Below are 18,077 nucleotides of genomic sequence, written 5' to 3' on the forward strand. Positions count from 1 at the left end.
TTGATAATTAGATAAAAAATATAATCAAATAGAAGTATGCTACAGGAGAAAAATCATAACATAAATATTAGTATTTGTATCTCAATTCATATAAAAAATGATGAATTACTCAAAAACTAATTTCAGAGTAATTAATTTGTTAACTTTGTCTACGAACAAAGTCTTCATCTATTTTTACCTTGATCACTCTATTATAATGGGAAACTCACACCCTTTTGATTACTCTCTCAGCCTAGTGAAAATATTATCTTTACATTATGAGAACGAGTAGCTACTAACAAAAAGCTGTTTTGTTTGTTATTGTTTTTTGAGAGAAAATCTTTTGAAGTGAGGAGACAACGTGCAAGTGAGTGACAAGCAAGGTGAACGGTTTTTGAAGACTGAAATTGGATTTCAATTATTTTAGAAACATTATTTAAAAAAAGTTAATAATGGATATAAGAAATTTTCTACCCGTATGATGTATAATTTATAATTAGTATATTGTATGTTATCATTAGTTAATCTGTATGCCAGTTTCAATTCAAAATATAAACATGATTTGTTGTCAGACGTATTAAGAAAAAAAGGTTAATTATACTATTCAATTCGTATACCCAAAGCTTCGTTATTGCTTTCATATCCACTATATTTCCTAATAAATTTGACCCAAGTGATTGGAAAACGGTTTTTACAAAATACTGAAAATGAAAATTTAACGATTAATTGTCAACTACATACTTTCATTTAATATTCCAGCTGAATATTTGTGATATATTAAGCTGTCGAAATTTATGAAACATTGATATATTTATCAAATAAATTTATACAATTTCAAATGAAAAATGTTAAAAACAAACAAAAATGAGTTAAGCCAATGATAAAACAATATTTATCACCACAATATCAAAACTTATCTCTAATAATCGAAAAAAAAAACGACACGAGAGTAGGACGAAAATATTTAATCCCAAAAAAACTCATTTAACGAAACAGATAATTATATAGACCATCAAACTAAAACTAGATTTTAGAAACAAGTTTGGAATATGCTACCTTTGCAAAGGTACGTAAAATTTTTTAAAGATTTGAAATTTTGTTGTATAATTGAGAAAACTTTGAATAAAAAGTACTGCAATAAAAAAGGAAATGTATTACCCAAGTGCAATTTGGTATTAACCCAGTTGAAAAAATAGAGTAAGTGACAATAGGCTTGTGACAAATAATATAGCAAATCCCAAAAAAAACGCATCAAAATTTAAAATTCGATGTAATAAATGCCATAGAACAAATACTTGATTGATATAATGATTATGTACACACCGTAATTATGGTAAATATTTTAACCAATTTTGCAAACAAACAATAAATATGGTCAATGCCGATGAAATAAAAATACAGTTTGAAATAATAAAATACAAGCCCATATATATTCATTAATGCGTCATAATAATGAGCGCAAAATATAATTTCATATCAGCTAATAAATGAACAGGTGCAACTGGTTGATGTTTATTATTAATTAAAATCATTAAGGTAATCAAACATAAAAGTGACTACGTCAAAATAATACGCAAGCGGAATATATCGAGAAATATTGCCAGAGAATATTAGAGTAGCCGATAAAATGAAGAAAACACAATGATTTTTAAATTAATTAGTTTCTAAATAAAAAGACCTTTCTATTGTAAATCCTATTGTGTTTAATATATAAGAATACTGTAATTTATTTCCACGTATTTATCAGTGCAATGTATCAATAGATCAAACATATATTAAACAAATTAAAAAATGGATTTTATTAAGTCAATCTGTACTTTTCGCATCTGTTACGAAAGTGATCTGTTTTAATTCCTACAAATATCTAAGTATATGTATACAGAAGTCTCCAGAATAGTACACATAACACATGCCGGGTTTCTGGGCGTAGGTAACAATAATTTTCAGAATTCGTAATTACTGAACACACTCTGCGAGTTGCTTAAATGCAACTGAAATTAATTAAATTGAATTGAAAATGTTTCTCAATACAACTCGGTGGCAAAGCGCATACAGAGGAATACATATCCACATAAAAGTATATATATATATATATATATATATATATAAATTCATACAGATATATAATCATATATACACATATATGCATTATGTTTCGTAAATTGAATTCTGTCATGTTATGCGCCACTACCATTGTTTGAATATAAATCAACACGCCCAATGTTATTATTATAACACACATTTTAAGTGTTGGGAGTAAATTAACTAAGAGTTCAAATTGGGCTATTATGCCAAATAATTAATTGAAAATGTTATGCAAGCAAGGAATCAATTTGATGTAATTGGCATTTGCTTGTAAATCACTAAATGAGAAATGAGAAATGAGAAATGATTGTAACTGATCGGTTACATTTGCAAAATATTGAAGGAAAATAGCTCGTACCTTAAAAGTACCATAATTTTCAACCTATGTGTATGATATACGTATAGTATTAGGTGTATGCATAATTATATACTATAGATACTAACAGTTAAATCTCACAAAAATATTTTGGAAGCGAAATAGTTCATCGAACTCGTACGACTTTTCAGTGCCCCAAATCTATCTCTTATATACATTTACTTTCATAACTAAAAGTAAGTGAAAAAATGAATATTTCAGTATTAATGATTCATAACCATCTAAGGGACAATTAAATGTTAATTACCACGATAAATTAAATTTTATTTCAAAATGTACGAAACACATACGCACTGCTAACATTATTAGTACATAAATAAAGCATTGCATTACAAATTACAAAACATAAATCATTAAGAGACTTCAAATATTTTATGACTTTATTGAAAGTATACAAAATTTATCGAACAATTCAGCCGATGGTAAATCAAAAAGAACAAAAATCTGAGTTATAAGTTTGAATTCTAATATACATTTTAGGAAATATATTTAATTCAACACAATTTTACTTAAAATGGAACTTCAATTCTCTTTGAAAGATATTGATTGAAAGATCAAGATCTTAAGACTATGTTATACTCATAATTATAAAAAAAAATACCGGAAACCCGCAAAATTATTCAGAAGGTTATTTTTATAGAAAAATTCGTTATTCTTATAGAATGGATTATAAGTCTCAGATACGATTTTAAATGATTACATATTGATAAATATAAATATATAAATATATAAAATAATAAATAAAAAGTAATAAAAGCAACTCGAATGTATAATTAAATAAAACGCAATAATAAAAAGTTGTTTATAATATACAAACAATGATGTTTTAGGGTGACATAGCTTCTGATTGATTAATTTTACTAACAAATTACTAGCAAAAACAAAAAAATCAGTATGATCCATTTTTCATGAATGTAGAAAAGTAAATAAAATTTGATTTGATCCACTGCTATAGTCAAAACAATGCTCAATAAACAATTTCTTTTCTAACAATTTGTATTTAAAGACATTGTTAAATTGAAAAACACGTTAAACTTAGACAAGTCGAAGTCAATTAAAAAAATGCAATAAAGATAAAATATTATGTCGAGTTATGAACAAATTTGTATACTCGAGTTTCAACCCCTGACATTAAACTTTAATAAGAATTGATTACGCGCAGGTAACAAACAAGATAAAAATTCATCTACGAGTACTTTCTTTACACCAAAGCGATTCGCAGCAACATTAATATATATCCTATCTACTTCAGAATTTTTTCCCATAAAACATGTCTGCAGATCCGTTAATACTTGCACATAAATATAAGTAGTAGTGTAAGTACAGCATGTACACAGATATACACATATCATAGTTACAGCAACATATAAAAACATATAAATTGATTAAAACTCACCCCTCCCAGCGTCTTTATGTTGTGCAACGCATCCTGGGCTCTGAGGGCGGCTTTCCTCGTGAAGAAGGTAACGAAGCAGCATCCTGCAAGAGAAGACAAGGGACGAACACATCAGCACAGTCAAAGTCAAAAATATACAATACATTGTCGAGATATAAAGATACAGGACACAGGACAAATTTGTGTTAAAGGACATAACGCCAAGCACAAATCACATGATTTTTTATTTGGAAATAAAATAGGGTAGGTGAGGTCATAGAACTCGTATATTTATATTATTATCGTTTGTAGACACCAAATTGATGAACACTTTTACTAAAAATGATAGTATTGATTTTACTCTAACTAAGCGTTATAATATTGTGATATATATAGATATTATATTAATGAAATAGATATTATAGTCAAATGAAATGTAAATATTATATGAAAACTGTTTTTCATAATCTCTCATACCAGGCACCTCTGTCTGACTGAGATATGAAAATAATGTATATATGTAAATAAATAAAAAAAAAAAAAATATATAATATATATCATAGATAAATCCTGAATTTTTCAATGAATTGATGAATGTTTGTCTATGAACGAATAAAACAGTAATCTTTTTGTAAACGTTTAATTTCGAGGTATTTAAAATTCTGTAATTATCAAATGATTCACCAATGTTGTTTCTATAAAGAAGTGTTTCTTTACCTTATGATGAAAGGTATCTGGTTCCAAAACGTCGTAATTAAACATCTTCAAAAATCACTTTTAATTTTTTTGATTAATTGTTAAGAAAAGATACATATATATATATATATATATTAGAGTAGTCCTTAATATTTTCGAATTTCCTTGCTCCCAAGCGCTCAAATGATTCCAAATTGATAAAAAACAATTCTCTGAAAGTTTTAGCTCTTAATATTGTCTTTTAGATAGAGCGCAATTCAATCAAAGATTTGTATGGAAATTGCATGATTTTTTTTTATTAAATTTGGCAGAGCGTCAAATTTTCAATAAAAAATGACACGAATTTTCACTTTTAATTCATTTGTCGCTTAGTTTGACCTAAAATTTTTTTTTTATTTTCAGAATATTTTCCATGCTATTTCCATACCAAGTTTGATTGAATTGCACTCTATCTAAAAGACAATATTAAGAGCTAAAAGTTTTAGAGGATTGTTTTTTTATCAATTTGGAACAATTTGAGCCCTTGGGAGCAAGGAAATCTGAAAATGTCCATATGAAGGACCACCCTAAAATATATATATATATATATATATATATATATATATATAAAATTGATGTATAATTTAAATTATCGAAGTTTGTCAATGATTGGCAAATATAGTGCTTTAGTTAGTTTCATTTTTAAAAGACATAATTGATAAATAAAAATTATTTATCTCTTTATTTTTAGAAGATATTTCATACTTATAATAAGCTTTATTGATAAAGCATTGTCCAATATCTACTAGGTAAAGTGTATAAATCACAAATCCCATGTAATATATAATAATATATGGTTTATTACGAATGAAATAATATTAATAGTTATACTTTATACTTGAGAAAGAAGAAAAATATCTAATTCCAAACCGACGAAAATATCAGTATTCATTTGGATTATATATTCTAAGAACTTCTTAAGATCTTGTTCATTTAAAATTGTGGAGTTTCTGTCATAAATTTTTACGCAACTATTTCAAAAGAAAATATATATACCAATGATTAAATTTTGCCAATAAAATGTAGATTTATCTAATCAAATTTAAAAAAAAGCACAAAAATTAGCTCAATTATGCAATATTTTATGCGCCTTCTAATATTACTAGTCAAAAAAGTTAAAAAGCTTTTGTATCGCCATCAAAGTTAAATTTTCATTTTGAACAAATGGGACTAAATTCATTATTTTCTATTACTATATTTTTCATTGTAAATATAATTGTATTAATTTTAATACCTATAGACATCTTAGTTATTATTTAGATGTTCTATTCGAAACACAAACGATAAAAATTCTTTATGTTCTTTCATTTAAAATTGTTGCCTTTTTAATTCTATATAATACCATTACATTTAAAGAATGTTCTTTCTATATAAAAAAATGTTCAGTCGATTTAAAAAAATGTAAATTTCCTTTTTATTAATAAAAAAGTTCAGTGAAAATTATCTATAAACCAATTCTGCCGTAAAAGAGACCAATGTTATGACAAGGCTATGTCAAAAGTAGCATGTTTCATATAAAGTTGTACTAAAAACTGCCAAAACGCTACACAACATAGCCTTGCCACAGCATTGGTATAATTTACGGCAGAATTGGCCCCTTAGATTTTATATTAAAATTTAGATAACAATGCGTTAAAAAATAACTGATTTTTACTTCAGTGAAAAAATGCTAATTAATAGGGCTTACATTTATCGTTCTAGTAGTCTAGTATAAATTAACCGAAAAAAGAACACAAAAGAACTACTGAAACGAAGTATATAATAGAAAATAAATAGTGTAGATGTAATTCTAAAAATTATTTACATCTCTTTATTACCATATATAACTACATTTTTCTGTGAACGTTTGTGAAACCCATTTGTCTTTATCTGACTGAGCTTCACTTGCTTTGCTATGCACGAGAGAGATCGTGTTGAGCGAAAGTTTTCATTTAATTATTTACGAGACACCCTCGAGTTGGATATTTAACGCGGATTATCCGTGTCACGTGTTTTTCTTTTTTCTTTGGGCTTTCACCCAAAACTTATTTGTGCCTTGAAAACAAGTTTGAATTTGTTTTCAATTTAGATGATGATGTAGAAGTGAAGACGAAGTAGTATTTGTCATTAAGATTAAAAACTGAGATCATAATTTCTCGGACGCGACTGATTTATAAGTAATTGCGAAGTGTAAATTAGAAAAACTCAATTAGAATTTAATTATCAAATTATTTTCTATTGAAATAACTCAACCCTTCCTTATTGTCCCTGATTCGACCATGTATTGGCATATACCTTACAATTAGTGTTTTCCATTATTTCCAATATCATATATAACATTTTAGTTAATGCATTTTTTTATTAACTTCCCGTAGGGTAAGTTATTGTAATCGTCCAAAAATTGAAATTGAAAATTTTTACATTTCTTCACGTTTTGAAGGTTTCTGAACATTTTGGCATACCTCAGAAAAAATGGATGTGTGTGTGTGTGTAATGATATGTATGTATCGATACAATTTTTCGTACACGTTTTAGGGCACACGGATTAGCCGATTTGAATGGTTCAAAAATCATTCGATTCCTATTGATAGGTAGATGTGCTGATTAGATTTTGGCAAAGGCAAGTCCAGCCGTTTCGGAGATACGGGGCAAAGAGTGCAGAAAATCGAAATCGAGCTTTTGAGAGACTGGAGTATCCGATTTAAACCATCTAAAAAATATTCAATTCATAATGACAAGAAAAAGTGGTGATTAGTTTCTGGCAAAGCTAGGACCAGCCATTTCGAAGATTCAGAAATAAATGTACAAAAAGACAATTTTTGAGAGAACTAAACATCCGATTTGAATGATTCAAAAAACTTTCTGCTTGTGTTGACAAAACAATTGCTTTCGGGATTTTTTTAAAATCGAAAATGGTTCGAATTTTAATTTCAATTCTAGCTAAAGTTCTAAAGCTCACTTATATACTTCAAATAAATAATTTTAGCTTTGCAATTGAGTTTATATAATTCTTAAAATCATTAGACAATGTCCTTCCTGTTAAGTTCGTTTGGCGTTTTACTTACTTTGAGTTTTATTCACTTTTCTGTAAATAAACATATATAAGTTTTAGCATTTATAATAATCTATTTGAAAACGTTTATTATTCCTCGAACAGTTCATTACGGTACGAGAAGTTCCAGCAATTTATCTTAAGGTACAATGCCATACACCACTATATACCTTAGTGTTTATTCATTATTTCCAATATCATAGAATATTTTAGTCAACACAATTTTTTTTAATTATTAACATTATTCTACAAAATTGGCATATCATTAAATGAGGTATTAAATATTTGTACAATTCCATATAATAAGAAAAAATGTTGCACTGCATATAATAAGAAGAATTATATAATAAGAAAATTACTTTCTAGAAACTCCAATAATTCATTAAAATTATACACACTATGAACATTGGCTCAATAGTTTTTGTGAAAAAGCTCAGTAAAATCCCAAAGTTTTTCAGACTTTCTACAGCATAAGATGTAAAATATATATATCAGTTTATATTACATTAAGACATTATTAGCAGTCGCAAATGTTTCCTTCCCTTGTTTTAGAAATTTTGTTACCGCAGTGCGCGTACCTGAGACACGCTCCGCACATATTTTTGTCGTAAGAGAGTAGCTAATGCGACATCAAGAATTGAAATGAAAATATAAATGTCTTTTCTTTGGCCCGGAGTTATTTCGCAAATGTCACTATGGGGTGTTATTTTTCGCATACCAAGCTTCATATTAAATATACTCCGGGGGTTGAATTTCCATGCTCGTGAAGGTGCGGTTCTGAAAGTACCCTTCACGCTAGGATGCAAGCGGAGAAAATTTCAAGATTGGGCTCAGATATGAATACTATGTAGGTATATAGTTTGTAAGGAAAGGACTGTACCATCTTCATCGAAAAGGATCGTATTAGCTCAGTGCTGTGAGATTTTTATTCAAATTGTATTTCTAACTCAATACATTAAAATATATGTACCTACAATTGCTAATGCAGAGAAAGGCATGCTAATCTATTTAATTCACGTTAACATTCCACGAGATAACAATTTATTGATGGTTTTCTTTGCATCAGACCTATTTGCTATCAATGGAGTTGATGTTCATCAGAATACTTTAAATAATTATTATTTTCACAATTTATTCGTCCAGTAGTGTAAAAATCAGTTCTGTCATCATACGTTTTCGAATTTATTTTTCAAATTTCAACTTATGTGTTTGTTTTGTGCAAGTTTTCATACCCTATGCAATAAATTAAATCATTTAAAACCATTTCAAATCTATTCGTAGAACGAACATAAGGAATCATGATACGATGGAAGGAATGTACAAGATCATAGGTTATATATATTCAATATGAATAACTTCCCATAGGAAAAGTTATTGTAATAGCAAAAAATGGAAAATGATTTTTTTACATATCCTATATTTACAAAATATTACATTATTACAAAAAATGTGTGGCATTTGTGTATGTATTTTTGAATACAAATTCTCGTCCACGATTTGGAGCACCGATTCATATAACATTCGATCCCTATTAATTGAAAGACATGCTGATATTTTTTGGCAGAGGCAGGTCCAGACGTTTTGAAGCTATGCACAAAATGGCAAATAAGTTTTTGGGAGAAGGGAGCGTACGATTTGAATAATTCAAAAGACCTTCCACTTGTAATGATGGAATGAAGAATTGATTAACCCTCCGTCGGTCGGATATTTTTTCACCTTCGAACGGTCGGAAAGGTCTGGCTGGACCACCATCCATTTTACATGCATTTATATGGGATAAATGAGTTTTTGGTGTCATATTAACGATTATTAATAGTAAATATTTATAGTTTTAATTTTTTCTTTTTCTTACCGTCTTTTGCATGTGTTGAGCTTGCTTATAATAAAAATATTACATATTATATTATATAAAAAAAATCAAGAAATATAAAAAAATCGTTGCCTTTTTTGTTAATTTTTTTGTTTTATATCAATGAAAAACAATATTTATTCTTTTTCGGCGCCTTTGAAATGAGCTGTGAAATTCAAGTGAAAACGAAATGAGGTGCCTTTGAAATGAGCTGTAAAACTCAAAGTGAAAATATAATTTCACTACAGGTTTGCCAAAAAAAAAATTTCGAACGCAGTACGGGTAAAAAAAATTGTTGATAATGTGTGCATTACTCATCCGATTTTCAGTGTTTGCGATTACCAATTAGTTTGGTAGGTTTTCAAGAAACTCTCGTCATGAAAATACTAACATTCATGTTACAACAAATAGCAAAGAATATATACAACGCAGTTTGAATAGAAAATACCATGAAAAAAGACAAATACTGGTTTACATATATCAAAAAGCGTATATTTCATACAAAATGTATGGGTGGTCTAGACAGACCTTTCCGATCGTTCGAAGTATAAAAAAGTTAATATCCTTATAATTATCCTTCTGTACATTTTTTCGTCCTGATAGGAAAAGTCGAGAAATTTCAAGTCGATAGGATTACTAGAAGTATTTTTTTTTAAATTGAAGTCGAAAAAAGTCTGGCCAAACCACGCCGACCGTCGGAGGGTTAAATGTTTTGAAAGGCAGGTATTGCAAATTCGGGTATCCAATAAAAAAGTAGAAAAAGAAATTTATTGGCGAAACATGACGATTAGACATACGTACATCAAATTATAAAATATTTAATAGAAATTTTAACAGTAAGTACAGATTTTGTTTACATTTCTATGGGTTCCGTACCAAGATTTATAATGTTTAACCGTTAATTCCGACGCGGTACTTATTTGATCTCTAAAAACAGCTGCGAAGTCAAATTTTTAGAAAATTAATAAAAAAAAACTTCAAAACTAAACAGAAAATAATGTCAAATGTTTAAAAAAAAAATTAAAGCCTTTAAAAGTTTAAAATTACGGTATGGGCAGTACCAACAACGATACCGTGCTCTGCTAATTTATTTTTTATTTAAATATCATTCAATTATTATGATTCTTAACCCGTATCTTTCAAGCTTCTTGTTATAAAACTCCGCATTTCTTATTCCGTGCAAGATCTTCCAGTATCATACACCATTTGTCTCAAATTATTCGCATAAAAGACAATGGTATCAAATGTGTCAAGTCCTTATAATTTAATTCGCAAGCGCATAATGTGGCCGTTTCAAAATGACAGTGTAAAATTACGTGCTGATTTTGCGGGAAATTTGAAATTATACCGCGCTTTTCGCAAAAATTAGTTCAACTTGCTTTTGAGCACGTGCTTAGCGCATGTGAAAATAAGTATCACTTGCATTAATGGGAATAACTTTTCTGCATTTGATATTTGATTGTCATAGTTTCCAGATATTAAATTTATATTTACGAATTTATAATATCATGCATGCGATTATGTTTTAGTTCTCAAAAAAATTAAACTATGAATTAATGCATTACATATAATTAAAATTAAACATAAGACTTTAGTAAGGTATTTTGTAAAAATATATTTTTGAATTTAATAATATTTATATAATATAATTTACTAGATTCTATGTAATAGTGATTAACTATGATGACAACTGTAACTTAATATAAAATATGAAGAAATAATTTATTTATTCCAAATACAACATGGCTTTATAAATTCTTTAATAAATTGAATTAACTTACTAAAAGTCATATTTTTTGCCAAAATTAAAAGGGGCATTGATCCTTGAAATCATTAAATAATTTACATTACAAAAAGGAGTAGATTAATTTATATTTTTTTTAATTAAATGCTCCATTTTACTATATAAAGTTTGAACAAATTTTGTAGTTTTATTTAAATTTTGTTGACATTGGAATGATTAAAAACTAGTGGGGTGTATGACATCGTGCCCTAAGGCAAATTGCTGGAACTTCCCGTACCGTAACGAAATGTTCGAGGAATATTGAATATTTTCAAATAGATTATTATAAATATTGTAACATTGTCTAATATTTATAAGAATTATGTAAACTGAATTGCAAAGTTGAAATTATTTGTTTAAGGTATATTAGAACTTTAGTCAGAATTGAAAATAAAATCTGAATTATTTTCGATATACAAAACAAATTTTTTTTTAAAAAAATTTTGAAACCAATTTTTTTTTTAAATCAATTATTTTGTTAAAACAAGCAGAACGTTCTTTAAATCATTTAAATCAGACGCTTAGTTCTCTCAAAAACTGCCATTTTTTGCACATTTAGCTCTGTATCTTCGAAATGGCTGGGCCTGCCTTTGCCAAAAACTAATAACCACTTCTCCCAATCATTACTAATTGAATGTTTTTAAGATCATTCAAATCGGGAAGTATGGGAAGTACCCTACGGGAAGTTAGATGTAGAATAAATAATGTATAGATTATTAACTCTTTTAACTCTAAAAACTAAAGATATTTTCGAACAAGCTCTAAAAAATTAATGTAAACTTTTGTTTTACCTTTGCATATTTGACAAAAATGTTAATTCATAACATTTGTTAAAGGTATTTAGTAAGCATGACAATGTAATAAAATTACTCTGGAATTTATTCATAACAAAATGTTTAATTTTAATGCAAATAAAAACATAAGACAATTTTGTTTATTTTATTTTAGTTTAGTTTACTCTTATTGTTTTATATTATTAAAACGTATGTTGATTATAATTTGAATTCATGCAGTATGGAAGCTGTTATAGAAATTGGAACACAGGATAAAAGTAACAAATTATGTATACATATGCTTATACATATGTATATTCTAAAATGTTCAGGAATACAAGTGTGTATACGTATTTGTAATACACCATATATCTTCGAGATTTTCAATAAGAATAGACGTTCTTTTTATGGATTAAAAAGGCACGTTCATGGAAAGATTTTATCGGAAAATTGTCGAACATAACTGTAAAGGATATATATATATATATATATATATATATATATATATCGCAATGTCAATGGTATATAGGTATGATAGGACATTGCACACACGCGGTTTTCGTCAAATTGCTTCAAATTGAACGGCATAACAAACCCTGTTACAGTTCGCGTACGGAATTTTAAATTCCTATATTGAAAATAGCAGATTTTTTCATGCGATCAACTAACCACAACGTTTGCAAAAAATAGGAAAAACGAAATCGCACAGCTGTGTTAAACTGTATTGTGCTTATATGAAAATTTAATTATAAATACAGAACACGCACGATAGTTTCGATCAACAGTTTGGAACAAATATGTGGATGAATATTCATTAATATTAGTAGAATTCATAAAATCTATGAAGCTTGAAAGAAGATTAGAAATGTTCGTTCGTGAGCGATCCAAAGTCATATGTTCAAATATGAAAATAAAAGCAGAACTTCTACTTACCGTAGAACCTGCAGTAGAAATAAATGTAGAGTGAAATCAAAAGCATTATTTAGTGTTTAATCTAAAACCCACTAAATACTTATGTTTCCAACAAAAAAAAATAGTTTTCTGATTCAAGTAAGAGAGACTGGATAGAGTACGGTATGACAGTCACCATAACAGCTAAGCTATACTGACTTTGAGATAGGGTTTAAAGATAGAAAGATTAAGTACGTTTGTTCGAACAAGTTTCCATTATTGCATTCAGTCAGCGCTCTTCATTAATATGATTAGTATATCGCATTACTATTAAAAAATCAGAAAAAGTTTCTTTATTATTTATTTAAATAATTACTCTAATGTTGTATACAGAGACATCACTTAGTTTCCTATTTTTCTGTAAGTTGAACATTAGTAGTTAATTATCAACAAGTAGTTTTTGCGTAGATAAATCAGCTCAGTCATATCGATGATGTGTTTTCAAGAGGGTTTTAGCGCAAACATACCTTCTACTGTAATTATTCAAATTAAAAAATATGTTCATTAATTTTATTTTTTGCAAGATTACATATTTAGGTTATGTATTCTTATGTATCCAACCAATTCAGCTCAATAATTAGAGATAAGAAAAACCACATTTGCACTCTGTTACAGAACCCTAAATTTGTTCAAACTACATATTAAAAATATATTCTACCTTATAAAAATATCCTCTATCTAATATATTCTAGCTTTGATACTATTACAATCCTTCCAAAAATGAATCTATATGTATCTTTATCGCAGCATAACAAAAAATAATAACATTTAATAAATTTGACACTTTCATTTGCTGATCGTCTGCGATAGATAAATAATGTCCCTACAAATCACGTCCTATTTTTTCTCCATGTACACATTTCTCATCGGCTTTTCCACCCTCAATGAGAAAAGTGTCTGATCATTTTTCAAGCAATATGCCCGAAGAGAAACCCTCAGATGACTTTTGGTCTTTCCGAGCAAAAAAAATTGCGAAAGAGAAATCTGGCGGTCGAAAAAAAACAGACGGCGAGAAGTCAAATTTTCGATGTCCAACGTAAGGATGACATTTATAAATCAACTAAATGAATTTGTCGGTTTAAAAAAATGAAGGGAATAATATTGATATGAAAGTAGATAGTTAAAAAGCAATTTAATTGAACGTAATACTAGTTTTACAAGATAGTTATACAATGCTGAAGCTATGTTAAGTCGATAATATGTCAACTAAAGTATAGACTACCACCAAAAAATAAATGTCATGACTACTCTCATTACTATCATGTGAAAAAAATATGAAGCTGAACTTGACTTTGTCAAAAACTAATCCGCACGTCTTCCCAATAATGGGAATCGAATGTTTCTTGTATTAATCAAATCGGCTGATCCGTGTTCTTTAAATAGTCAGCAAAAAATTCTATCCGCATATACATATACACATATACATCCACTACCAATTAGGACAAAAGTTTAATTAGGAGTAGGATTATAGACTTCTATGACCTCCTCCCAAAAAGTAATGACTCATAGCGTGGGTATAAGAGTCAAGAGATAAGAGTAGGATTAAGTTGGTATTGTTTATATCGAGTCCAACATACCCAGACAGAAGACCTAGTCTAGCATGCATAAATGCATTTTCCACGCAAAAAGTATCATGTAAATGAGCCTGTAAAAAGCCCTTCGATACAACCAAAAATAGTTAGGAAAATATCATGTAAATGAGCCTAAGTAAAAAAAAGCCTTCGATACAACCAAATAAACTTAGAAAAATATCATGTAAATGAGCCTGTAGTAAAAAAGCCTTTGACACAACCAAAAATACTTAGAAAAATATCATGTAAATGAGAAAAACATGAAAATATCAAATATCACAAAAAACATATATTTATCCATTATTTATAACATACATCCATTATTTGTAGGAAATGCCAAAATGTTCAGAAACCTTTGAAACGTAAAGATATACAAAAATTTTCATTTTCGATTTTTTCTGATTACTATAACTTATCCTGCACGAAGCAGGGTTGAGGTTATTCGGCCACAGATAGTTACGCATCATTCTCATATAATTATTAATTTCATATTAAATTTTTAAATATTGTCTATTGTTCAGTTAAAATAAAATAGATCAAAATATCTAATAAATATATTAACACGTAGTAATCAGAAAGTTAATGTACAAGCTTGTGAATTCAGTCTGAATTCTAACATGGAACTTAAGTATAGGAATGGCAACACCCAGGGGAAAAGTTAGGAAAAAAAACCCAACGCCCTTCTGCGCCAAAGAAGGTATTTAAGTCTCACTTATATATTATTTTTCACGTGTCAAGATGGTCTGTGATTTAGCCCCCTTGATTTAGTGCCATTCGCTACTTTTTTGTTAACAAACGGAAAGTTTTTGGCGAGTATAATGCCTCCGTAGTACCACGCTGATTTCATGTTAGGGTTTCTTTGTCGAGGCACAAAGATTAAATTCACACCCTCCGGGATACAGAAATACAAACAAACATGCGGGTGTAACATGTGCAAAAGTATTAAATCCTGAATTATGATTACTGGCAATGTTTCGTTTTGATAAATCGTCAATCATTTATGATGAATAAATATATTTGAATAACGTGGGAGGGAAAATAAAAAATATGAAATATGAATGCAATTCAGAGATCTATCTCATATATTATATTATTTTACGCATCGGATTTACATCATTTTTCAGTAAATGTTAACGACAATTGTTAATGTAACAGGCATAAACTATGAATAGAATTAAGTTCATACTGGACTCTATTATTTTAAAGAGTGCATATAAATAGGGTTATATCCTTTACGCATTCATTAAATAAGTTTTAAGCATAGATATTATTAAAGGATCTGTATATTTCTAGGAATGTTAGATGAATGTCGCATCCTTTTTTGATTGAAATTGGAACAATATTACTTCTTTCGCTATGATCGATAAGATGTTTAACGACCCTGTGTATGAGAGTATGAGAGTATGCTGTGAGTGTTGCATATATAGTGTAACAATTTTTTTATAATATAATTTTCATAATATAATGTTCATCACTTTATATTAAACTATTAGGAATTCTAATATGCTTTTTTAAATTTTCAAAACATTTTTATTAATGGAAAACCTTCAAACGCTTTGTGTAACATATATTTGAGTTAGTACAGAAGTGACAAGGGTTAACAATAATATTATTTAAATAAACTGTAAAGCGTATTTTTTTTGAGATCTAGTTTAATAGTGCAATGTTAAAAACTTATATGCATACTGCATGTTCAAAAAAAAAAAAAAAAATTGGTAATAATTATATTTAAATACAAGATAACCCGACATATGTTGTCCTGTATTTATGTTTACAATTCAAAAGTTCCATTTTTTTTTAATAACCTATACTGATATTTACCAATTAGTTAAAAATTATTATGTTTTTTTACACTACAGTCTAGACCGAAAAGTATATACATCCACCCATTTGGATCTTAAATGTACACAACTGCTTTAAAAAAATGATGAGTGTTTGCTTTTTTATAAATCATTATAAAACATTTTTTTCTTATAATTAGTTATTTTATCAATATTCGACGTTATTTTAAAAAAAATGAAATTACATCACTGAGAGGAATGTCATCCCCCCAGGAAATAGCAAAGGAGTCAAAATTATTTTCACTTTTGAACTTGAGAGTAAGATAAATCTCATTTCAAAATTACATACAAATTGGAGCACAGTAAAAAAAATTCAGACCCAAAACGCTCCATTGACTTGAGTAAATATTTCGTATCTGATGGCAAAAATATGAAAATACTAACGTTTGTATGTGAAAAAGAAAATTATTCGATTTTTTCTCGCCGTAAGAACCATCCTTGGACTTCAGCAAACATTTTAAAAAAAGAATTGGCCAAATTGGTCCAGGAGTTGTTGAGTTATGCGCTTACCAACACATTTTGTAATTTATTTTTATATATAAGAAGATATAAATTATCAAGACATAATAATTATATAAAAATATTGTGAAATGAATAAAATTTCAATTAATGCCTAATTATAAATAAATAGTTCCTTTGCTTCACGATAATTTTATTAGAGTTAAGTTTTATTTAAAGAAACCAGTGTGACCTGATGAGCCCAGTGAATGCCTCGTTACTATATAATATGAATACAATTTCAACAGCATTAACAAAACTATAATAATAAAAAATTGTCAAATATAGGTAGTAAAACCATTGGAATGTCGCTTCTCTCTTGGTACTGAAAACTGACTATGTATTTACTGTGCAATCACGCTTTTTAGATATAAAACCTAATCTGGAAAACACAAACATAAAAAAAATAATTTCATTATTAGTGCATCTTTCTGATGTGATAACGTTCCTAGACTCTTCTCACGAACTCAAATGTTTTTTAAATATCCTATTCCTAAGACTAATGCTCTATTAAGCTCATCTATAGTGCTAATGTCCTATAATTTCAACTTAATTAATAAAGATCTTTATTAATTAAGTTGAAATTATATACTATAGATATCGATATCTATATTTACAATACATCAGTTAAACAATTAATTACCATCTGTACAAGTTAATTTTCTGATTTTGTCACGAATATGTTATTTTCATCATATATAATCTAGTTTTGCCGTTAAGAATTAGATTGTTTTTTATTTTGCGTTATGTAAATTATATTATATTATGTATTATTATATCATGAATTATTATAATAGTATTATTAAAAATAATACAATTATTATTAATTTATAGTATAGTAATATATAGTAATATATATTATTAAAATAGTATTTTCAAGTCCTCCAGGAGCTATTCTGTGGGCTACATGATAAATAAATAAACAAATAAATAACAAGCGTGACCTAAAGTTTTATGTGTGAAACGTCTGATCGCATATAGCATTTTAGCAGTTTTCAGTACCAGCAACGAAGCCTAGCATAGTTTTGTCTGAACAACGCTATGTTACGTTCTATTTTACCAGAGAATTGGCCCCATAAATAGACCAATGCAAACTAGCATTTTCGTTTGTTGCTCGAATTTTTACATTTTACCTCCCAAAGAACCTTCACCCCATCCCATAAATTTCCTCACAAAAATATATTTCGATTGATATATATTTGACAAAGTGAACCACGGCATACGTGAGTT

At 28.1% G+C, this 18,077-nt stretch overlaps 1 protein-coding gene across 3 annotated transcripts in view; it reads right to left on the reverse strand.

The window, feature by feature from the left end:
* Positions 1-18,077, reverse strand: part of LOC113386812 (CUGBP Elav-like family member 1) — a 457,260-nt gene that overhangs the window by 123,257 nt on the left and 315,926 nt on the right. For all 3 annotated transcript variants that reach the window (XM_026624571.1, XM_026624572.1, XM_026624570.1), the window contains exon 6: positions 3,837-3,919. In XM_026624571.1, the coding sequence (XP_026480356.1) occupies positions 3,837-3,919 (83 nt within the window). The remainder of the gene's footprint in view (positions 1-3,836; positions 3,920-18,077) is intronic.

The sequence above is a fragment of the Ctenocephalides felis genome, unplaced genomic scaffold, assembly GCF_003426905.1.
Source record: "Ctenocephalides felis isolate EL2017-DRISC unplaced genomic scaffold, ASM342690v1 CF-g0.4_SCAFFOLD_03571, whole genome shotgun sequence".
Taxonomy (NCBI): Eukaryota; Metazoa; Arthropoda; class Insecta; order Siphonaptera; family Pulicidae; genus Ctenocephalides; species Ctenocephalides felis.